The following is a 24,447-nucleotide window of genomic DNA, read 5'->3' as shown; positions in this document are numbered from 1 at the left end:
AGGGGAATATGACAGATGCCGTCCTCATGGCAGAGGGGGGTCTGAGGAACCAGGGGTCTCAGGATTCCTTCCCGGACAGACCTGTGCAGCATCCCTGAAGGGATACCTGACTGCTCGTCTCTGCAGGCAGTCAGGGGACATCTCTCGCTGCACCCAACAGCCTCGGAGTCTATCACAAATGATCGTTGGGTGTTGCAAATCATATCCAGAGGATACTCAATCCCCTTTATTCAAACACCAGTTCCACCCAAACACCTTCTGGACTTTCCACCCAGACAACGGGAGGAAGCAGCAGTGGAAATCTCTAAGCTGCTCGAAAAATGAGTCATCCAGCCCATCCCCCCAGACCAATCCGGATTAGGCATCTATTCCAAGTTCTTTGTAGTGCAAAAGAGGACGGGTGACTTAAGACCCTTCCTGGATCTTTCAACCTTAAACCTGTCAGTTGCCAAGGCAAAATTCTGGATGGTCACTCTTCAGTCCATTCTGCCCTTTCTGCAGAGAAACGACTGGATGTGCTTCGTGGACCTCCAGGACGTGTACTACCACATCAAAATGGACAGGCGCTCTCGGAGGTTCCTCTGCTTCTGGCAGGGGTCCATTCATTACCAGTTTAGAGTGCTACCTTTTGGTCTCACCACCGCCCCCAGGGTGTTCACCAAAGTAATAGCAGTGGTGGCTGCTCACCTGTGGCTGCAGGGGTTCCAGGTCTTCCCTACCTGGATGATTGGCTCTTTTCCACTCCTTCCAGGCATCGCCTCTGTCAAGCCAGGGATCTCCTTCTCCAGACCACCCACCAGCTGGGCATAACCATTAATCTCAACAAGTCACTGTTGACTCCATTTCAAGTTTTAGACTTCATTGGGGCTCGTTTAGATACCATTCAGAGCAAGATTTTTCTAACACCAGACAGACTTCAATCCCTCAGACATCATGTACTGTACATTATTCAGACCGCTTCTCCTCCCGCAGAGTCAGTGTTTCGGGAGTTTAGGTCCATGGCGTCCACGATCACTCTGATCCCCACGGCTCGCCTACATATGAGGTTTCTCTAATGGACCCTAGCGGTCCAATGGGCCTTGCTAGATCTGCCTTTATCTCATCCATTTCATTTGTCTCGGGCCTGCAGGGATTCGCTTAACTGGTAGCTTCAGTCCCCGGAACTCCTCCTGGGTCGCCCGTTTATCCTTCCCGCCTCGATGGCCATGGTAACCACAGACACCTCCCTACTCAGGTGGGGGGGGTCATTGCATGGGAAGGATAGTCAAAGGCAAGTGGTCTTTCCTGGAGACCCATCTGCATATCAGCGTCCTAGAGATGAGGGTGGTGCTGTTGGCATTGCAAGCTCTTCATGCCCATCTTCTCCAAGGGACGATTGCCATCCAGACAGACAACATGTCTGTAATCTGGTACATCAGCAAACTAGGTCTTATCCCTTTTGTTGCAAAGCCATGAGACTGGTAGTGGATGATCTCCTTCAGCCATTTTCTGGTAGCAATGCACATTCCGGGGAGGTCCAACATCCTGGTGGACAGGTTCAGCAAATCTATTTTGATGCCTTACGGGTGGTCTCTCAGTCCTTCAGTAGCGAAACGGATCTTTCTAAAGTGGGGACAGCCTTGCTGCAATCTTTTCACCTCTCCTTCCAACGCGAAGTCCAGCGAGTTTTTTGCTCTGATCCCCCCCCCCTCCCCAGGAGAGTCCCCTAGGGACACTGTAGTACATGCTTGGCCCTCTGGTCTTCTGTATGCTTGCTCTCCACTTCCTCTGATAATTGAAATTCATACAGAAAGCTCAAGGGCTGGGGAGCTTAATGATCCTCATTGCCCCCTTCTGTCCTCGCCAAGTTTGGTTCCTCTCTCTGTGGTCTCATGCACTATGTCCTTCTTGGACATTAGATCCGGTTCCGGATCTGATTTCGCATTCCTCAGGGATCTCTCACCCAGATCTGGTCAGTCTGAAGCTGACAGCTTGGCTGCTCCAGTTCCAGTGATAGCAAAGACTCCCAGGCTGTCCTCTCCAGTTAAAAAGATTTTGGTGGTGGCTCACAAATCTTCCACCAGGAAGGTTTATTCTAGTAAGTGGAAGTGTTCTTCACTATGTTCATCTCAACATGGTTTGGATCCCTTCGCTGCCCCAGTCCCTGCCATTTCGGAATTTCTGGCAGGTATCTTTCATCATGGAGCCAGTTTTCCTATGGTAAAGGTACACTGGCAGCTGTCTCCAATTTTCATACAGGAGACAATTCAGCTTCCCTAGCTTCTTCCAGGTTTTGTAAAGCCTTTTTGAAAGGTACCTTTTTACTTAGACCCCCAGTCAAGGACCATATGCCCCCTTAGGATCTTACTGTATTCCTGCAAGCCCTGATTTCTCCTCCCTTTGAATCAGCAGCTTTGGTGGATTTACAATTTCTGTCTTGGAAGACAGCTTTTCTGGTTGCTATTACCTCGGCTGAAAGAGTATTGGAGATTCAGGCCTTATCTGTCAAGCTCCCTTATATGGTGTATCATAAAGACAGGGTTTCTTTACTGATGAACCCATTCTTCCGAAAGTGGCTTTAGAATCTAACATTAACCAGGTTATCAATCTTCCTGTTTTCTTTTTGAACTTCTAGAATAAAGGAGAGTATAAATTGCATTTGCTTGATGTTCATAGGCAACTGCATTTTTATTTGCAAAGAATGAAGTCCTTTCGTAAGTCTGATCAGCTTTTTGTTTCCTTCTCTAAGCCTTTCTTAGGGAAACCTGTGTCCAAGGTAACTGTTGCTCGTTGGTTCTCTCAGTGTATAGTCCTGGCATATAAAACCAAAGGATTATCTCTGCCAGTTCATGTCAAGGCGCATTCTACCAGGTCTGTGGCTTCTTCAGTAGCCTTTTGGTCTACAGTTTCTTTGGATGATATTTGCTCTGCATCAACTTGGGCATCATCTCACACATTTATTTTGCATTATAAGTTGAATCTCCTGTCCAGAGGTAGGGCTTCCTTTGGCTCCGCTGTGCTCTGGAATATCCTTCCATGAGGGCCCCCCAGGGTCTTTGGGTAGCTAAGGACTCTGTCCCACAGGTTGAAAATCAAATGAAAATAACTTCAGATAAAAAAGTTATGTACTCACCATAATGTTCCATCTGAATTGTTGCTTTTCATTTGTCTTCAACTGTCCCTCCGTCCTTCCCCCTGCCTTATGTGGGCCGTGTGGTAGTCCGGAATGAAGAGACATAGCCCTACTCTGGTAAGCCTTTGTCTTCCTTATGGTGCCTGAAGGGTACTATTGCCAGAGTGTTAGATACTTGGTTAGGTCGGGGTGCTACAGTCAGCAGCAAATTCGATCTGAGGAGAGGAGGGAGACAGGGGCCATTATGGGTAGGGGAGGAGCTTAGAGCTTGGATCCGATGCTGGAAAATGCGGCTAAGTCGGATCTGTACCGGATCCATGTCCCACAGGATGAAGACAAATATTATGATAAGTACATAACTTTTTTTTTTTTTAATGAGGACAGTAAAGTCTGATGTACCTTAGATTAATGGGGCATTATGGGTAAGGGAGTAGCTTGAGAGCTGGATCTGGAAATCTAGTGAAGCAGCCGAGCAGGATCTGAGAACCATCAATTGAGGAAGAATGAAAATGGACAACACCGATCCATCGTTAAGGTGAGTACATAACTTTTGTTTTGTGGTGTTTGTTGAACACTGTGGGCTGCCTTGTGCATGTAGAGTGGGGTGCAAGAGGACTATTGTTTCTGTTTTGAAGTTCTGACAGGAAGAGTATTGCATTTTTTCACTTTTTTTTTTTTTTAGATTTTATTTACTTCTGATTTATCTTTGCTGTAGCTGTGTTATTGTTAAATTGCATTTTCACCGCAGATTACTTTATTTGCATTTTCCATGGATATTTTTTTTCATTTCTGACATGGGAATTTCTAAATAAATGCCTATTTATGCTGTTTTAAAAAGGTCCCTTTTGATTTAAGGGCATATATTTGAATTCTTGTCACTGTTTGGACTTGTTAATTTTACTTGTTATTTTGGCTGTGTGTGAATAATGCTTCCTTCCAAAATAGAGAGGGTCCCCCCCAAAAAAAATATTTCCCCTGCTAAAGAATGACTATGCCAAGAAAGGCTCAGGAGGCCATCCCATCCTTTCCTCCCATTCCTTCTCCATTTTCCCCTTCCTCCAGGCTTTTGTTCAACCCAGCAGCCCGGCTATAGATGGTATCAGACAAGTGAGTGCTGAGAATAATTCAGCAAGGTTACTTATGACAGTGGATAGAAAATCCTCCTCCCTTCAGGGAAATCCCCTTGCACCCAGCAGAGCAGACACATCTGTTCTCTCGCAAGTACTTCTTCACAAGTTGCAATTAGGGGTTATACAACCAGTTCCTGCACCACAAAAAGGAAAAGGATTTAAACCTGAGTCTTTTTTGTCCCCCAAAAAAGAGCTATAGCAGGTGTCAGTGTTAGACTTCTCTTAGCTAAATACCTTTCATAAGATACTCATATCCTTTTTTCTGGATCACTGTTCCTTGGTGAATTCATATCTGTAGGATGCTTGTCATACCATTCCAGCTGCTTGCAACTTCAAGTTGAACTTAAAAGTCCTGTTTTACAACCTTACAAAGAATTGTCTTGGGTGTATGATGGACACAGAAAAAAAGTATGGCCTTTCTATCAGAAGACAAAGACCTGACCTTTCAGAACATTTTTAGGGATTTCTCTCTTCAAGAAGTTGCCTTAGCAAGAGAGTTTCTCAAAATTCTAGGCTTTATTGCATTAGTGATCCTCATAATACCACATGAGGAAGATTCAGTGGGGACTTAAAAATTGTTGCACTCAGTGCCTGCATCCCTTAGAGTTCCAGGTACAAGTGTTGGATTTTGTGAAACAAGAATTACAGAATTGGAGGGGTCAGATGTCTTTCAGTCCAGACCTACCCCTTTCCCTCCAGATAAAGTTTAGTCAGCCTGGACAGACTTATACATTTTTGCATAGTATGCATTGTACAGGGAAGTTAAAGTGCAAGGTGAATGGGATTTTCAATCACTACAAAGCACATAAACATCAAAGAAATGTATCAGTGATTCAGACCTAAAAGTTCATCACCACTTATGGTCTCCAGGTCCCCAAGTCCCCTTGTATTGGTCACAGATGGCATTACAGTCATGTGGTACCTGAGCAAACAATGAGATACAAGGTCATACCCTCTTTACCGGTTGGCACTGATTGCCAAGGAGGTAGCCCTACAACATTCTTTGAGACTTCAGGCCTCATGCATCCCATCAGAGAAAAACATAGTGGCAGACAGACTGTGCAGATCCCAGTTGGACCCTCACAAGTGAAAACATAAGCCAGACATCTGCCTGGATGTGACCCAGATGTGGGGAACAGTTCAGATAGTTCTGTTCACCTCCTTTCAGAACAGACAGTTGGAAAAATTCTGTTTGAGACATCCTTGCAGCCATACTTGGAGGACAGAAACATTTTAATTTGCTTGGATGGGAATGTTCCTTTATGCATTTTCACCCTTTCCACAGATACCTAAGCTACTTCTGAAGATTCATAAAGAATTACCAAAGAATAAAGATTTACTAGAGATCATTGTGTTGATCCCCTTTTGGCCTAGGCAAAGTTGGTTCTCCCATTTAATGGAACTGGCCAAGAGCAATTACCACAATCTTCCTCACACATTGGATCTGCTGATATAGTGTTAGAGAGATCTATGCACCCCATTTTAGAGCAATTGCTACGGACAGCCTGGATGATTTTATCTTGATACCTTTTAGGCACTTGTTCCATGTGTATATGCAGCAGATATTGAAGGAGGCAAGAAAACCTTCAACAAGAAAATCTTATGTTTACAAGTGCAAGAGTTTTTCTATGTGATGCCTGACTCATATCAGAGGGCCCCGTATGGTGTATGTCCCTCTAGTTTTAAAATATTTGCATGAGCTACTCAATGATGAGTTATCTTATCTTATGCATCTGTCAAGGTGCATCTTTGGCTGTCTCAGCTTGTCTGCCCCTTGGATTCTCCATCTTTCATCTCTTTTTGTGGTCAATCACTTTATGAAAGGAGTGTTGTAGTTGAGACTTCCTGGAAAGCAAATTCCCTCTCCTTGTGATCTCAACTTTCTTATTGAAAAATTTATCTTATCTCAATTTGAAGCTGTCTTTCAGGCTGATTTGAGGTAAATCACTTGGCAATCTGTTTTGCTTATTACTCTGACATCTGCAAGGTGAGTCTCTGAGCATCAAGCTCTCATGGTGGACCAACCTTGTCTGATTTTCCACAAGAGCACTATTTTTCTACACACTAATCTGCCTTTCATGTCAAATGTTTCTGAATTTACCCTGCATCAGTCCATCAATTTTTCAGTTTTCCTTTGGGAACCTAAAACATGGGAGAAAAGATTCTTCATACCTTGGATGTGCACAGGCAACTCAGGTACAACCTTGACAGAACTAAGCCCTTCAGGAAAGCTAAACACCTGTTTATTTCCTATTCTGGGACTGAGAAGGGTCAGCCTGTCTCTAAGCAAATGATTGCTCATTGATTGCCCTCTGCTGTTGTTTTTTTCTTAGTCACACCATATGTTTGCAAAGCAGTACAAACTGGATTCTTAAGTTCCGAAGCAGGCTTTGCAAAAAACATTATCCGGAAGCTCCTGAATTCTTATCTTTTGTCTTCCTTCCTCTTCCCAGGTAGGCTAGGCTTTGAGAATCTACTCATATGCCACTGAGGCAGTGTGAGTGATGAACATAGTACAGTTGCGGAAGTCCTTCATACCTGTAAGGATGTCTCAAACAGAATTTTTCCAACTGTCTGTAACAGTAGATGTTCAAATTTCACACTGCCTCAGTGGCAGTACCCAACCACCAAATCCTTTATGTTATATATAGTTTCATGGTATCCAAATTTGTTGTGTTGTTGGTTGGCTTTGGTTATTTGTGTTAGTGGTTTTGGGCTGCAAATTGGTTGCTTTCAGGCAATTCTTGCTTGTGGTCTTTTTTAGTTCTTCCTACTTACCACTGAAAGCTTGAACTACTGACTTTCTGTGACAGGGGTTAGGGTTCCACGTGATGGGAGGGGATCGCCAATTAGATAGTCAAAGGAGGGGATTCTGATTTTTAGAAAGTTTCCATTGTGGGTTTGTGCAGGCACAGAGCCCATATGCCATTGAGACTCTGTGAACTTCAAACATCTGCGGTTACTGGTAAATAGGACTTAAACCACTGTACTTTCTTAACAGAATGCTGTCCTGTATCTGGAAAAAACAACAGATTATAATTTTAAAAGCATTGATTAATTTTCAAAGGAATCATTTAAATATTTTTCTATACATCTTAAATCTGGAAAAGAAAGAATTCAGAAACTCAAGCCATTCACCTTTTTATCCTGTTGTGCTTTACAGACTGTTCCTATTTGTGCCAGTAAGAGAAAGAGATATTATGCAGATTTCATGCTTATTTTCTTTCTTTTGACATTTGCAGCTCTTATTGAGAAAACTGTACACTCAGGCTTCTCAAAATCAGCTAATGGCACAACAGATTCTATTTCCATAGGCAACGTCTGTTTTTTGGTGTCTGTTTCAGTTATACTTTTAAACTGAGCTCAAAATCTTTCAGAGCAGCTTGGAAAATGATGGGTCTTAGTCCTGTGTCTTGGAGTCTGCAGTTAAGGTATCCCACCAGGTATATGAGCCATGGCTGAAAAGACTGTCCTGACCAGTCCACCTACCCTGTTACTGAATAGTAAATATATAAATAACTGTAAGAATGATGTATTTAGCTATGAGCAGCAGGTAAGTAGTATAGATATTTTCAGGGCTTTAGCTAATCCTGCTCATTCTGTTGTCTATCACTATATCCAAATAAAGGCATTGTGTCTAAAGCAAAAATTATATCATCCTGCCTTGAGTCCGGACTATTTTGTTGCAGGGTCTTGAATGGAAAAGGCAACCAGTTTCACATGCCACTGTACAAAAAAAATCAGAATTAGCAATGGTGCACTTTAAGTTCTTATATATTAGAAAAAATACCAAGTGCTTGATTTAATGTTTATACTATTACTTGTGTTCTGCACAAAAATAAAAATACAGGTTTGGAAATTAGACATCATTATTTTAGACAAAGTACTGGAACAACAGACCAGTTGTTAGTCAAGTAACAGTTACAGTCTTTACTTATCCGGCACAAAAGTGGCTGTATGGTCCTAAAGACCACATAGAAGAGACTTGCAATCAGATAGTGGCATATGTGTACTGGGATAGTGACACTACAGCTTCAAAACTTGCCCATTGTCTCTCAAAAAATTAATATCTTTCCCGGATGTAAATATTGTTGTATTTCTGAGTTTTAAAACCTTTGTACATCCACTTTTTCATTGTAAAACCTTTGTCCATCCATTTTTCCATTCATTCCCTCCAGGATAGGCTTGAGTATGTACATCTCTCTGATGGTCTTCGTGTTTCACTGTTGCAGTCCTGACTTGTGACATTTCCTGCTGTGGAAGCTCCTGGCCCACCCAACTACCAGAGAATTTTTCTCCTACTCCTCCTGCAGCCAGTGGAAGACCTGTCCGATGTCACTACATCTGAGTATAAAGGGAGTTGGCCAGCACCATGACTTCACTTCTTACTTGGCATCAGAGCCCGAAGCAGAATGTCAGTTAGTGCGTCAGTCGGGCTAAGTACCCCATTGGGGAACTACTCATGTATTTTATGACTGATGTCAGAGAAAGATTTCATGCTTATTTTCTTTCTTTTGACATAGACTTAAAGACGTTCATGAGGAAAATCAATCTTAAAATATTTTTTCACACTGAGAAAAGCTCGAAGCCAGACAATGTGATTATCAAAAGCAATTGGAAGAGACCGAGCAGTTTCTGTGCCCCCCTCCTAAAAAACCTTAGTACTACTTGAAACCACATGAATCCAAGGCACTAAAAGATCTGAGCTTGGATCCCACTCACACAATAATGAAGACTGACAAGGGAGGGTGCATACTCGTAATGGACATTTCACTGAATGCACATTTCACTGAAAGTCAAATTAGTGTGCACTTTTCACTGAAAGCTCAATTCACTGAAACACATTTCACTGAAAGTTATGTATAGCCTTTTCCCCACTGTAGTGCAACCCTGGAGTTAGTATATGTAGTAGGGGAGGGGGCATAGCCCCCCACATATTTTAAATACTTTGAACTATATACATGGATACTTGCAATTCCAACATATTACTCTTTTCCGAACATAATATATACTGAAAATATGTGGGGGGCTATGCCCCCCCACCCCCTTTACTATATATACTAACTCCAGGGTCGCACTACAGTGGGGAAAAGGCCATATATTACTTTCAGTGAAATGTGTTTCAGTGAATTGAGTTTTCAGTGAATTGTGCTTTCAGTGATTTGTGCTCAGTCATTTGAGTTTCAGTGAAATGTGCATTCAGTGAAATGTCCTAGACCCATACATATATATATATATATATATATATATATATATATATATATATATATATACATATATATGTACACACACATATATGCAGTATATATATATATATATATATGTGTGTGTGTGTGTGTGTGTGTGTGTGTGGATCCCTGTTACTCTATCGAAGTTCCAAAACTCCGAAGACCATATAAGTTTTGGAACTCTGAATACTTTCTATTGAGATCGCCGTATAGCGTGGAACTTGGGATTTGCCATTTTCATGGCTGTAGTGCGATCTCGGAGTTGGTTTATTTTAGTAGCAGGGGGTGTGGGGGGTGCAGGGGGGCTTCCCCTCCTGCAAAAAAGTAAAGGTAAGTTGTTTTATTTTTTTGTTTTCTTATTGTTTCAAAGTTCCAAAACGTTGGACATATGGTCTCGGCCATATGATCTTCAGAGTTTTATAACTTCAATAAAGTGATAGGGATCCAAATGTATATATCCATATCTCTCTCTCTCTATATATATATGTATATATATATATATATATAAAGTATTAATTTATTTCTAGTTATCCCCCTTTCCTAGCTTCATTCATGTCACCGTGTTTGCAACATCTGATCAGCTCTATTAGATTTATAATGCTTACATTTGCAGCAACACAGGCTGGCTGCTAACATCTTAATTCTGTTCCCCTTTTCTGACAGTAGCAATCTGAATCTCCACAATTTCTAATAGCTAGTTGCGATCTAAGTATTCCTCCAATAAATGTAGGCACTGCTTCCACTTTTCTTCACCCACAAGTGGTACTGACCAGTTTTTACTAAGACGACATTGATTAACACAAAAAGGCACCACTTTATTCAAATTATTACTTTTGATTATGCTTCTGAAAAACCCTAACCCTTTTGTGGTTATATTTTTAGAACATTAACTGTACCCTTATGATATGCACATTTAGCTTTTATTTTTATTCTTTCATTGTAGTTAATCCTAAAAGGCAGCTCTAGTATCTAAACTGTGTTTTTTCAATATTTGAGATAGTCCTCCATCCTGGCAGTAAAGTATGGGGCATCCATTGGTTGCACTTAGACATCTGTAGCCAATCACTCAGGATGTTGACAAATGGCTGTCACTGGCCGATAACTTTCTCGAGGTCAACCAATGACAGATGGGAATTAAATTCCATAACCAGTTGTATTTCATGTGTACTACAGCACTTTTCTGTAAAAATGAGAAATAATCGCTCAGTTTTATTAAGACTTGTATAAAACGCAGAATTTTCATGTTATGATTTATTTCACAGCGCTCATCTGCCTACATTTGTTTTTCAATAAAGAACACTTTCTGAGGAAAAGAAAACTTCATTTTAGAGGGTCTTTTTACCTATTTTTTAACCAACTTTTTGCATTAAAGTTTTGATTTCAAGAAATCACAAACTACAGCTACACTGGCAACACGGCATTGGAGCAGTTTGTTTTCACCTCACATTTCTTAAGCTTTTCATTGAAACTACTTGCAGCTACAGGAGCTCCTCTTTCAGTCCTAAGATGTTTACTTGGGTTTGGCTATCACATATAACCATCTTAGGTTATATCTCCTCACTCTTATTTTTTGAACCTTGATAGTGGGATTCTCTAGGTCCACTATCCCAGGTTAATAAGTGCTAGCTAAACATAAGAGTGAGCCTAGTGCTGCTGTCTGCTAATGTTAGAGAACGTTAATAACCGTCTCGGCTGTGGTAAACAGATACCACACTGAGACTTTCATTCATTTTGTGTGACTTATTTAGGCCCCAAGCATGACGTTCCTGTCAGTTCTGTGGTCGCTTTAATAGCAGAACTGTCAAGTGTAGGGCTGAGATTCTAGTGAAGCATTTTAGCAAGGCATCAGGGCCTTTGCATATCATGTTGTCTGCCGGCCGAGCAGATGTTGATCTCCCTAGGCAAAAAAAGGAAAAGCGCTTCAGACTTAGGGCCTCAAACAATGCCCGCTCACTGTCGGCCATTCTGCCAAGGCTTGTGATTGCCAAAGAAAGTGAGGCACCTTTGCAGTCCCCTTCTGCGAATGAGGTGGAGGCACAGGCCTCTATCAAGACCCATTCAGAGTCCGGTATGCCTCCAGGTCCCTTTACTTTCTTACAAGCTGAAGGACTTAGCATCATCACTTGGGTCTGGGTCTGGGACTGCTTCACAGGTTCTTGCCTCCGACAACCATTCTAAAACCAATGATGGTTCTTCCTTCATCAGGAAATCTCCTCAGCTTATCACTCATAGGAGTCGGTTGTTCATCTGGGTCCTAGTGCAGAGGTCGTCCATAGACCTAAGCCTAAGGCCTCTCATAAAAAAGCTATATGCTCCTTACCTCAGTCTAGGCCTACCAGCTCCCAATCTCAGGCCTGTCAACAAGACTGAGTGAGGTTGGCTGAGGATTTGATTTCCTTGGTTAGGTCCAGATGCATGCATCCACCTGAAGCATCCCCTGGTAACAGAAAGATGCATACTCCACCACAGGAATTTTATGATTATTTTGACCCAGAGGCTGATTTACATCAGGATGAATCCACCCTTCAAGAGGGTGCATCCATTGCTTCCTATGAGGACTCTGATTCTGAGGATAACGTTACCTCAGCCTCTCCCCCGAGGATATTTCCTTTGAGGAAACCTTACATAACCTGATGGAGCACTTCAAATGGGAAGCTCATGTGTACCCTCAATCCAAGAAGAGAGGTAGGGAATTCTTCAGTCTTCCTGAACATAAACCCCTTGCCACCCCCCCACCCAGTCTTAGAGGTGGTAGATGATGTCTTTCTGGATTCCTCTTTACAACCAGACTCCCTTGCCCCTGCTCCTTGGAAACCTGACAAATTTCACAGGGTTCAAGATTCCCACAAACACCTTTTAGGAACCCTGTTGCAGATCCTGAAGTGGTGACTCAGGGCCCTAAGGAAGCAAAAGCTATTTCTTCTAAAAAAAAATCCATTACCAACATACAAGGAGAGCAGAGCCTTGGACAGGTTTGGAAAGAAAGTATGCACCTGTGGTACCCTTGTCATGAGTGCTTTGAACTGCCAGTTTCATATGGTGAAGTACCAGGAAACCATTTTTGACCAGATGGAACAAAAAAAACTGATGGGGATTGAAAATAAGACTCTCTCAATGGAATTACTGGATTTATGCAACTCCTGCTCTAAAGTGGCTAAACACATTGTGCACAGTGGCTGTGATCCTTGGAAGCTTTCATCAGGGTATCAGCCATGGGATCCATCATTAGAAGGCATGCCTGTCTGAGGGAGCAGTCCCTTCCTGAACATGTCATATCCAGTCTGCTTGATGTTGTCTTGGGCATAGACTTTCTCTTTGGTCCTAAGGATGAGTCTGTGCTTAAGAAAATGGAGGATAAGGGCAAGTCCATGCAAACTATCAAGGACTTCCTCCAGGTCCAACCTCCTTGGTTCAGCCAAAATTACCCTACCAAACATTGGTCCAGACCCCCCAGTCTAAGCCTAGACATAGGAGACCTTGTAGGGAAAGTAGGCAAACTCAGCACCAGCGGCCAAGGCAGTGGCAAATAGACCACAGTAGACCTGTGGGATCCCACCCCCTGGGACCTAACAAGGAACAGTTATGACTCTTACATGGCACTCTCTTTCTCCCTTCCCCATCCCCTACCCCTGAATCTTCCTCACCCAAAGGCTGTCAGGAAGACTGTCCCTGTTCCACAAAAACTGGACCCATATTACCAGCAATCTGTGCATTCTAAACATCATTCAGAGAGGTTACAAACTCAAGTTCAAACAGCCCTTGATTCATTCAGGCTTCCCAGATATTCCTGTAAATCAAAAGGCCAAGGCCTTAAACCAGATACAGCTTCTGTGCACCCAATACTCTGTGGAACCTGTGCAAACCTCTTTGCAAGGAAAAAGCTTTTACTGTAGACTTCCTAGTCCTCAGAAAAGAAGGTACCTGGAGGCCAATTCTAGACCTGTCAAGACTCGACCTTTTCTTGCAGGTCCCAAAATTCAAAATGATAACTCTACAAAAAACTACTGCCCATGGTTTCCCCCAGTGCCTTCATGGTAACCTTAGATCTAAAAGTTGCATAGCTCCACAACCCCATAGAAGAATCATGCAGGAGGTTCTTATGCTTCAGAGCAGGTGTGGTGCATTATTGATTCTGTGCTCTGCCCTTTGTTTAGTCTGCTGCACCCAGGATTTGCACAAAATGCCTAGCCCCTGTGATAGTCTTCTGCAGAGCAAAGGAAATTCAGATTTATCCTTACTTGGACAATTACCTCATTCAGGCAACAGACCTAGAAAAACACAAAGCAGATCTGCTTTACACCCAAAAATATACTAATTTCCATGGGGTTCACCATCAGTATCCAAAAATCTCAAACAAACCCTACAAACAGGATTGCGTTTCTGTGAGCTTTACTGGAGTCATCACTTCAGAGTGCTTTTCTCCCTCCAGACAAAGTTACCTTTCTAACTCTGTACTTTAGAAAGTTCCTTGTTAGGAAATACCTCACAGCCAAAGAGTATCTCAGGGCCCTGGATTATATTGCATCCTCATGATTCCCCTGTCCAGACTACATATGAGGAAACTACAGTGGTACCTCAAAAATGTGTGCTACCAACACTTGTCAGTCTCTCACCTTCAGGATACTTGTTTCATGAAAGAGTTTGCCTGGTGGGTCCAAGCATGCTGCCTCAATCCAAGCCTTCCTTTCAGGCTCAACCCTCAGGACCAAACTGACAACATATGGATCAGAAACAGCCTGAAGAGCCCAGTACAACAACTTACAGACTCAAGGCAGATGGAACTCCCAGTTCAGAAACAAACACATCAACCTAAAACAACTGATGGCAGTCCAAAAACACCTGAATGCCTTCAAAGAACAATTGAAACCAGGAGTCTTCCTGGTGAAGACAGACAGTGCCACTGTTATGTGATACATAAGCAAGGGGGGGAGAACTCACTCTTACCCACTTTGCCACTCAGCCATCGACCTTTGGGAAACAGCAAACTCCCTAGTTCTACGCCTCATGGCACAGTACCTAGTAGGAAAAAACAATTAACTAGCAGATTACCTCAGTAGAAGCCTGTCAGACTCCCAGTAGTGGCAACTGCATCGCAAAGTTTTTCTCAGCATAGCCATAAAATGGGGTTTGCCACTGACAGACCTTTTTGCCACCAAAGAAAGTGCTCACTTGGAAAGGTTTTGCTCCTAGAACAAAACAAAGTAAGCCTGGAAGGCAGATGCCTTTTCCTTCTCTTGGATGGGCCTGATCCTCTGTGCCTTCCCCCAAATCCCCTTGCTATCTAGGGTACTGCTGAAAATAAGGAAAGAAGGGCCAAGGGTAATTGTAATAGCCCCAGATTGGCCGAGGCAGTGCTGGCATCCCCTGTTGCTCAGTCTAACAACCAGGGAACCATGTTAAAGCAAACACGGGAGGGCTGTGGCTGACAAAGTTCGCAGATGACTGCAAACTAGGCGCCATAGTCGATACACCAGCAGACACACACATCCTACAAAAAGGCCTCACAGAAACGGACAACTGGTGCCGGAGTCACGGCCTTAAACTAAATGCCAAAAAATGTATAGTCATCCCCTTTGGGAAAAACAAAGTACCCACAAATTATCAAATCGACAGCAACCCACTGAGTACTGAAAAAGTAATCAGAGACCTAGGGACCCAAGTCGACAGCGACCTCTCATTTGATACCCACGTTGCCAAAGTGGTTAGAAAAACATTCTACCTTGCACACCTCATCATGAAGGGATTCACATCCAGATCCAAGGATGTCATTGTACCCCTATATTCCTCCCTTATCAGACCCATGATTGAGTACAATGCCCCATTTGGTATGTACCTCACCCGGCATTTGCAACAGCTGGAGAGACCACAAAAGTAGTTCACCAAGAGGATCAAGGGTCTCCAACATATGTCTTATTCTGCCAGACTAAAGAAACTTCAGCTCTAATCAGTATCATACCACCTGCTCAGAGGTGATCTCTGCCTGACGTACAAGGCCATGTCCAATCAGGATCTGATGGACATGCTCCACCTCAAAAAATCCAAGTCCATCAGGACCACGAGAGCTAAAGACTTAAACCTCGGCACAAGTATGAATAGGACATGCTGGAGGGATAGATTCATAACCCAGAGGCTTCCCATGCTTTGGAACAAGATCCCAGTTCGTATTAGGCAGAGCCCCTCACTGACTCTCTTCAAGAGAAATCTTGATGAGTGGATGGGAGATCGTAAGTTTACCCCAGGGGTCACATCTGTGTCACTGCTAGACAGGGGCACAGTAAACTAATTCTATTATATAAGGGGACCTTCACTGTGTCACTACTAGACACAGTATTCTAAATTTATTCTGTACATTTTTGTACCATTTCATGGGGTGGCAAATGCCACATCACTATGGCTAGGCTTACAAATGCCCCAGGGCAGATAGCCTAGTACTATACTATGAAACTATGTCTGCTGCCAGAGAAAGTAGACCTGTTAATGCAGAACAAGGGCACCATCACATACCCCAGCCTGCACATACTCAAATTGACAGCTTGGATGATTCCTTGATCCCATGGAAGGGGTCGCTCCTCGACAAATAGGTCCTGAACATTATAAAAGAAGCCAGGAGATCTGGCACTCGAAAGTCTTTCTCTGCCAAATGGGAAAGATTCATTATATGGTACAGACAAAGGGAACATAACCCTTGGTAAGCTCAGATCCATTTGATCCTGTCATACTTATTTAGCCAGTTTGAAAAAGGACTATCTTACCCCTGTATAAAAATCACACTTCAGCTATCTCTACTTACCTTCATTCTCAGTCACCTCTCTTTTCAGGCTCCATCTTGAAACAGTTTCTGGGAGTCCTCCTGGAAAACCTCCAGTCCCCCTGAGACCTCAGTTTCATAATGGAGAAGCTCACCCTTCAAGCCAGCAGCTTCTGCAGATATAAAATTCCTTGAGCTTCAGGCTCATGTGTTTGTGGAACTTTCTATCATTTTCCACCTAGACAGAGTATCTCTTAGGATCAGTCCTTCCTTTATCCCCAAGGTAATGACAGAGATTTCTTTAAACCAGACCATACACTTGCCTAAATTCTTTCCTCACTCTCAAAACAAGGGAGACAGTATCCTTCATACTTTTGATGTGCATAGGCAATTGCATTACTACTTGGACAGAACCAGGAATGTCAGGAAGTCAGACCAACCTTTGGTGGCCTTTGCAAGTAGCTCTGAGGGAGACCAGTTTCAAAACAAATTATTTCCAAATGGATCTCTCACTGTATCTCTTTCTTATAGCCGTCGTAGTAAGAAGCCTTCAGATTCTGTGAGGACATATTCCACTAGGGCTACAGCTACTTCTGCTGCCTTTCTTAATGGGATAGCCACTAAGGACATTTTGGAAGCTGCTACTTGGGCCTCTGTGCATACCTTCACCAGACATCACCATCTTCCTTCCTTTTCCAAGTCCAGAGCAGGTTTTGCCACTGCTTTTCTGCAGGGCATTCTTGCCTTTCCTTAGTCCTTTCATCCACCCTCCTTTCAGCTTTGGGAGCTACTCTAAAAGTCAGGACTGCAACAGTGAAACATAAAGAACATAGTACAGGTATGTACACTTACCATAAATGTAGATGTTCAAGTGTCTGTTGCAGTATTCTTAACCTCTCTCCGTCCCTTCTTGACAGTGGGATAGGCTTGGATGTTTTCCTTCTCAGTCAGGGTTCCTCTATCCTCCTTCATACTTACTCTGGAATCTAGGGTCCTAGACCTCTGACCTTAAGGACATACTGGGAGTCCTACTTGTTGAGGGTGAGAAAGTACTGAGGTCATGGCATCATCCGATTCCCTTTATAGCCAGACGTAGTGACATTGGACAGGGTATACATCGGGTGCAGGAGGAGGGGAAAAATTCTCTGGTAGTTAGGCCGGCCAAGGGCTTACACATCAGGAAATCCCTCAAGTCAGGACTGCAACAGTGAAATACACTCAAACATCTACGTTTATGGTAAGTGTACACAACTGTACTTTAACTGGAATTTGTTGTCAGATTCAAGTTGGTTAAGACTGACAGCTTACTGCCTGGTCCCTCTGAGTCATGAGTGATGCAGGGGAAAAAAACATCAAAACACTTTTCTTTGTGTGTACCATGAGAACCACTGAGGTGGGTGTGCATTTCAAACTAAAAAAAAGTCAGGACGCAGTTAGTTGCCAGGTGTCTAAGCAAACAAAATTATTGTCTGACAGTAAATACAAACAAGGCAATTGTACTTAATTGCATTTGAAAGTCAACTATCATTGTTAAGTCAAAAACTTCTGTATTCACACAGTTTTATTGCTAACTATACAGTATCAGTTCAGCTATATTTGTGCCACACTAAGGTTGTACTGTCAGTCTTGAGGTGGTGTCAGAGCACACTCTATCTCTAAAATGATCTGCTTGTCTTTCATATTAACCTTCAGAGTAAAGAAGAGAGAATTCCACATGCTATGGATGTAAATAGGCAGCTGAGATTTTACATCAGAGGAATTAGTGTTAAGGCTGTCATCTTTGTGTTTAGTTCACACTAGGCAAACAGTGCAGGTCAGTGTCTAAACAATTTCTAAATGGCTGTCAAACTGTATCATCTTGAAGTGATTGCTATGAAAAATCCTTGGATGATTAGGTCAAAGCACACTCCACCATAGCAGCAAAAGCTACTTACTACAGCTTTCTTTGAAAGTGAGTCAGCCCAGTTGATCTCCTAGGGTTTACTGTCCAAGAGTAGAGCTGATTTTTGCCTCTGATATTTTGAAAGGCATACAGTATTCCTCTCCTGTTGTCTGAGGCCAAGACTCTGAGTTGCTTTTGTAGTGTCCCATGGATAAAGGAGTATTAATGCATCACTGGTCCACATGCTAAACATAGTGTTGTAATATGAGAGTATTCAGTGTAATAGTAGATGTGCAATTAATAGGCTCATTGCTGTGGTGGGCACCCCCACTCATTTCCACTTTTTACATCTTGCCTGAATTAGGCAGGAATAAGTATAAATGATATGGCTTTTTGAATACTCGTGGTGCATGTTGTTTGGTGTAGAAGGTTTTTCTCACCTCCTTTAGCACAATATGTTATTATTATGTGTTTATATTAGCACTGTAGGCTTTAGCCATCACTAGGAGCATTTTATGAACTTTAGGACCCCTAGCTAGACTGGTGCAGAAATTTGGTCCAAAAATACTAGTTGGTGTCTTTCTTGCTTCCAAAAGAGCAGATAATGATGCAGTCTAACCTTTTGTTTACAGACAAGTTTCCTGCAGATGTCCTTTGCATAGGATGTAAACCATAAGAGCTGTGGCAATATCCAAGTACTTTTAAAATCAAACTGCAAGAATATATGTTCACTTGTAATTAGGAATTCAGCTCCAGTAGTGTTCCTGTTATTCAAATGTCTACAGTTTTGGTGAATAGCCGCACAAAACTGTACTTTATTGTAGATTCCTACGCCATACTGATTTGCAGTTATCTAAGGGTGCAACTTACAGTTCTACAAAGGGAACAGTTGCTGACACTGCTGCTTTCACTTAATGTAATATTACCGATGTGCTATATAGAGAACTGCCAACTCTTTATATTAAGCCATGTTATTAACAGACATGCTAGTTATGTTGCTATGACAGTAACCCGTTTTTATTTATTTTTTTTTTATTTACAAAACCTGTTTCCAGAATGCAAATAATGTCCCTTCTCTGTGATGCTGTTCAACTAGTTTGACAGAATGTGAAAAAGGAGATTAGACTTATTAGAATAAAACCATAGTTCAGTAATACTTTATTAGCTGTATTTTAGAAGCTAATGCTTACACAGCACACATTCTTCCAGCATCATAATTTTCAAGTTTTGTAAGCACCAACTTTTGTTTTTTAAAATGTTGTTTAAATTAGCATGGACAAAGATGGTTACAACCAGATTTTCTGTGGTAAGTGTTGTACTACTGGCTCTAATGCTTGTTGTGTGATATGTAAAGCTCAGTATTCTTCTGTTTTAACAGTATTTTTTACTTTCTTTTCACCCCGTACCCTCTGCTGCTGGTATCTGCCCAGTTCCATCAGCCCATTTGCTTCCTCCAACCTTGCAGGGAGGGAATTTGATGCGGTTGAAACCTGCCATAACCGTAAACACATGTTGGCTTGCCTTCTCCAGGGAGATAATGAACTCAGTGGTCTGTGACCCAAAGTTTGCCACCCCTTTCTTTGAGTGGTGAGAGGTGGGAGGTAGACATCATATATATGGCTAGAGGCTGTGATGTTAGGGTATGTGTGGAAGAGGCAGCCCTAACTGGGGTGGAATGGATGTGACATCACAGGCACCACTGCTCATGACACTGGCTCGCATTCATTCCTCCCCCCTAACTGCTGAACAACAGTAGCCTGTCTGAAAACAGGAAGTTATGCTGTGCCTTCCACAATGGTGAGACCCAGTTGCGTGCATATTTCCACTTCCTCCTTCCATCAGAATAAGCTGTTCATTACCACTCACCCCAACACTATTTCTGCAGCATCCAAGCAGCTAATTGAACTCAGGTGTTCTGTATCAAAGTCAGGTCTTCATCTCTGTAACACACACTGTCTTAACATTATTTGAGAACAAATCTGAAGCATATATTTGGAAGTAGAAGATGGCAGTCCACCTCACCAGGGTGATGACATGTTAATGCAACAGAACACTTATCTGCACATGAAAAGTAACTACTTTAGAATTTCGTATTCTGTTATTTGTATTGTTCCTTAAAATTCTATGAAGTATTTGTCTTGAATGAAATATTTCAGCACGTTTTCATATTAATTATGCACAAATGTATGTATATATATATTTTTTCTCAGCAACTGAAAGCTCTGAATCTTCCCACTGTGTGTCTGGAAGTGGATCGAGTGGTTCTGATAGTGGCTGTGTTTCCAGCATCTTACCAGAAAGTTTATCAGAAGAAGCTTCATCTCCATGTGACACATCAACATCTTACTTTCCATCAGGTTCCAGGAATGTTTTAAACAGTTTGTCACCACTAGAGGAGAAGACAACAGTAAGTACAGCAGAGATGGAACTAAGTATTCTGTATTATTAACCTTCATGAAGTCAGCTTTCTTTGCATATCAGTAGAAGGAGGGAACAAATAGGGCAGAGGCTATTGACTAAGTAGGATTTGTAGCTTGTCCATGAGGTAGTAAAATGGACCAAACAGTCATTGTCTGCCATCTGAAAGGTATGCCTTTGTGCTGTTGTCAGTATAAGGCTATGATCAGTTTCATCACAGATAGATTTTTGACAAGATGCATGCCTAGCCATTAAAATAACTTTGCAGATTTCCACTAGTGGAGGTAACATTGAGGGTCCATTTAGATATAATGATTTTTGAAATTGTTAAACCCCGCACCCACCCACAACACACACATATTTAATGAACCACAGTGAGTCCAAGCTGTCTTTATTTTTTCTTTGCATAAAATGTTATTGGGAACCTGTAAGTCAGTAAAATGTAGTTTGGCGGTATTGGTTATGTAATGAATAGTACCCAGATATCTCCACTGTCTCATGCTTATTTTTCTTTCAGTATCCTATATGTACAGATGGCTGTCATTCATGGTGATGGTCAACTACAAAAAGAGAGCAACTCTACATTCACTGTTGCTTTGATGACTCCTATTTTGTTTTAAGTAATGTGACACATTGTATCTAATATATTTAATTTGTTTAACATGTTCTTTCTTCTATGTTCAGCAGCAACATATTCACTCCAATTGGATTCCATTTTGCTCCATACTTACTCTGGAGTCATGCCAGTGGCTGCTTGAGTGTTACATCCAAAGAAAACATAGATGTTGATCATATTGATCACTACTGCGGTAACCTTTGCTATATAGAGTTATATCTTGCCAAGCATATAACAGCCGGCCAGCTTCCACAGCTTCAAAGCGCCTTCTACATGTCCAAACTGTCAGGCAGCTCAAGCTAAGCTGACTAAAAAACAAATTTGGGCACCGAGCCCTTCAGAGCTTTACTGCCACCGAAGAGTATGCTCCTGTAACACTTTTAAGGATCGATGGTTAGCTTGGTTCTGTTCCTTTGCTGAGCAGATAAGTTCCCTTTGAGGGAAAACCTTCCATTTTCAAAATATTGTTTGTGTTTTATCACTTTCCTCATCAGGAAAGTTATTTAAAGCAAGGAGTTTTATGTTTTAATGGACTGTCTCAAGACTGTATCATACTTTTAAATGTAAACACTCTTTCTTTCTGTTAGTTTAAAAGTTGTGTAAAGTAGCTGAAAACCATTTTCTATGTGAAGAAATTGTGTTTATTGTACTTTTTGGGGGCTAGCAAAGTGTTTTACTGTTTTTCTGTGAAAACAGTGACTTTAATACTTATAGTTTTTACTGCCACTTGCTACTTGTCTTCCCCGGAAAAGAGGCACCATTTTTGGCCTGACCATGGAACAAGCTACCAGTCCTATGGTTGGTGGTTCTTCCAGCCAGAAATAAAAAGAAAAAGTAGATAGTATTTTTCTGCCACAGCAGGCTAGCAGTTTGCCATTTGATGCCATTTGTTGTACCTCAGAGCACTCATCTTTCACCCCGGATCCCTCTGGTATAGCACGTACAGCCAGTATAGACCAGGGAATAGCCACATCCTCAGCAGCTGTTGGGGGATCCTCAGTAAGCAAGGGAGAGCCACTCTTGTCTGTCCTGGGAGAGGGAAGAGAGAAGGCTATCCTGTTGTGTCAGAATGTTGTGCCCATTCCTGGGGAAACTGGTGCTGCCATTAGTAACACTATTGGCCCCCTTTTTCCTGACAAAAAGAACCACAAAACTAAGCATGCATCTGCTCCTTCTCAAATTTCCTTAGACAGGAGTAGTTTACTGGGTCTGGCTCAGGGTTTAAATTCAGGCTGTTTGATCATTCTTGTAAAGTAGTTTCTGGTAAAAGAAAGAGAGATATCTCTTTTCTTGAAGAGATTAGATTCTGAGTCTGAACAGGAGAATGAAGGGACAAATGCATGTTTTTTCTCCTCAGATTTCTGATTCAGAATCAGAGGAGAGCTCAGTTTCTGCTTCTCCCTTAGGGGTTTTCTCTTTGTCTGAGACTATTACTAGAATGTGCCGTTGTTTTCAGTGGGAGAACACAAAGGTTTCTCAATACCTCAGAAATTATTATGAGTTGTTACACAAACAATTTCCAGAACTTACCCCCATTCCTCTTGCTCTGTCTACTGTAGAGGATGTGTATGTTACTGCCTGCAATTTTCTGATAGCTAGCTGCCCCTAAAAAGGCAAATAAAATGCATAAAATTTTTCAGTCTTTTAATTTTTTATAAACTCTTCCCAAACCTGACCTAACAGCTATAGCTTTAGTTGTTCCCACTGTTGCTAAACATTTGGTTAGATCCAGTTGTACCCTTTTTCATAAGGATGGGAAAATTATTAATAAGTATGGGGGAAAGTGTATAGTTCTGAAACTTTCATTACCAGAATTTTGAAGTGTCAGGTTCATATGTTAAAGTTTGTTCTGACTAATTCTGAAATATGAGGAATATTTTAGCTGCAGTTTCTTCTTGTAAGGAAAAATCGGCTTTTAAGTAATTTAGTTTTCTCTTTTGCAAAGGTCACAACTTATTGCTTACAGTGTATCTATGACTCTGTTGATAGTATACGTTTTCCAGGACTTTAGCCACTGGTACTGTTGTGAGGAGGCTTGCTTGGCTGCAGTCTCAGAACCCACCAGAGGATGTTAAAAAAGGAGATTTTAAATTCACCTTTGGATAGAGATTTAGTTTTTTTCACCCATCTGCTGCAGAGGTGATTAAAAAGTGCGATGAAAGAGGTAAGCTGATATAGGGGAATCCTTCCTCCCACCCTCGGGTGGTCATACATTGTGTGTAGTATGTTTAGGTGATCCTCACCTAGACACTGGGTGTTCTGTTTGTGCAGGTTTTTCCTCTCATACCCTCGCAGACAGGAGAAACAAGTTAATATTAAAGGGTTTGTTACCCAGTTCTTCTAGTGCAGGGACTCAACCTCCTGGTAAGTCGCCCGAAAGGAAAATCAGGGACATTGACAGAGAGAGAGAGAGAAAGACAAATCCAAAGGCATCGACAGCCCCCCAGACAAGCGGAGACTGAGTGAATCTTCCCCCACTGTTGGTGGACCTTCTCCCAAGATCAGGCCTAGGTTATCTTCCCCCTCAGCCTAGATTCTTGCCCGAGCCCCCGGAGTCTGCCTCACCCAGGCACCACAACAGGCCTGCTTCTGTGGCTTCCTCTGCCAGGTCCTCCCGTAGTTTCCCAGACAGAGAAGTGGATCGGTTGATGAGACAGTTCTTGCAGGCTCAGATCCAGCTGGGAATCCTTCCCGCCCCCTCCCCACCTGGAGCAGGGGGGAGTCCTTCTCTGCACCTTTCAGGGGTTCTCCTTTCCCGAGCCCTGGGACTTTGGGCCTTGCAGTTGCTGGAGTTCCTGGCATCGAGGGATCAGAGTCAACATTGTTGGTTTCTTCGATGCCGACCATGGACTTGGGTTCCTCAGTCCCATTTTCTTCAGTGCTGGAGGGATCATGGAGTCGTCGCTCACTCTGTGCCAGTTACAAGGATTAGTCTTCAGCATCGAAGGTTTTGGTGCCTTCCTTCCCCCCTCAGAGCTTCAGTGCTGAGCAGCTCGGCACAGACCCCCCCCCCCCGGCACCTGTGGGGTCGGGGGATTCGGCTCCACCAGAATCGAACGTTTCAGCGCAGACATGTGCAGCGCCAATCTCTCGTTCTCCGGCGGCGTTCAACTTCGATGTCGAGATCCTCAATGCCTTCCACTCTGGATCCTTTTCTGCCCCAGCTGGACTCTGGACTCGATGTCTCCAGCCCTCCACTTCAAAGACAGCCTGCCCCTGCCCACCAGGTTTCTCTCCCTGCAGAGCCCCAGGCTTACAGTTCCACCCTGGAGTCTTCCCCTGAAGTGTTCCACTAGAAGCACTGCACCCCTGA

The 24,447-nt window shown here is 42.6% G+C and overlaps 1 protein-coding gene across 1 annotated transcript in view; it reads left to right on the top strand.

Moving 5' to 3' along the window:
* The window catches only part of PLEKHG4 (pleckstrin homology and RhoGEF domain containing G4), a 3,374,045-nt gene that overhangs the window by 3,253,018 nt on the left and 96,580 nt on the right, over positions 1 to 24,447 (top strand). The window contains exon 22 of the mRNA XM_044079537.1: positions 20,311 to 20,507. Within this exon, the coding sequence (XP_043935472.1) occupies positions 20,311 to 20,507 (197 nt within the window). The remainder of the gene's footprint in view (positions 1 to 20,310; positions 20,508 to 24,447) is intronic.

This window comes from Protopterus annectens, chromosome 8.part0 (assembly GCF_019279795.1).
Source record: "Protopterus annectens isolate FY-2018-M chromosome 8.part0, PAN1.0, whole genome shotgun sequence".
Lineage (NCBI taxonomy): Eukaryota > Metazoa > Chordata > Ceratodontiformes > Protopteridae > Protopterus > Protopterus annectens.
The sequence above is the reverse complement of the archived record's forward strand: the minus strand, read 5'-3'. Positions and strand labels throughout refer to the sequence as shown.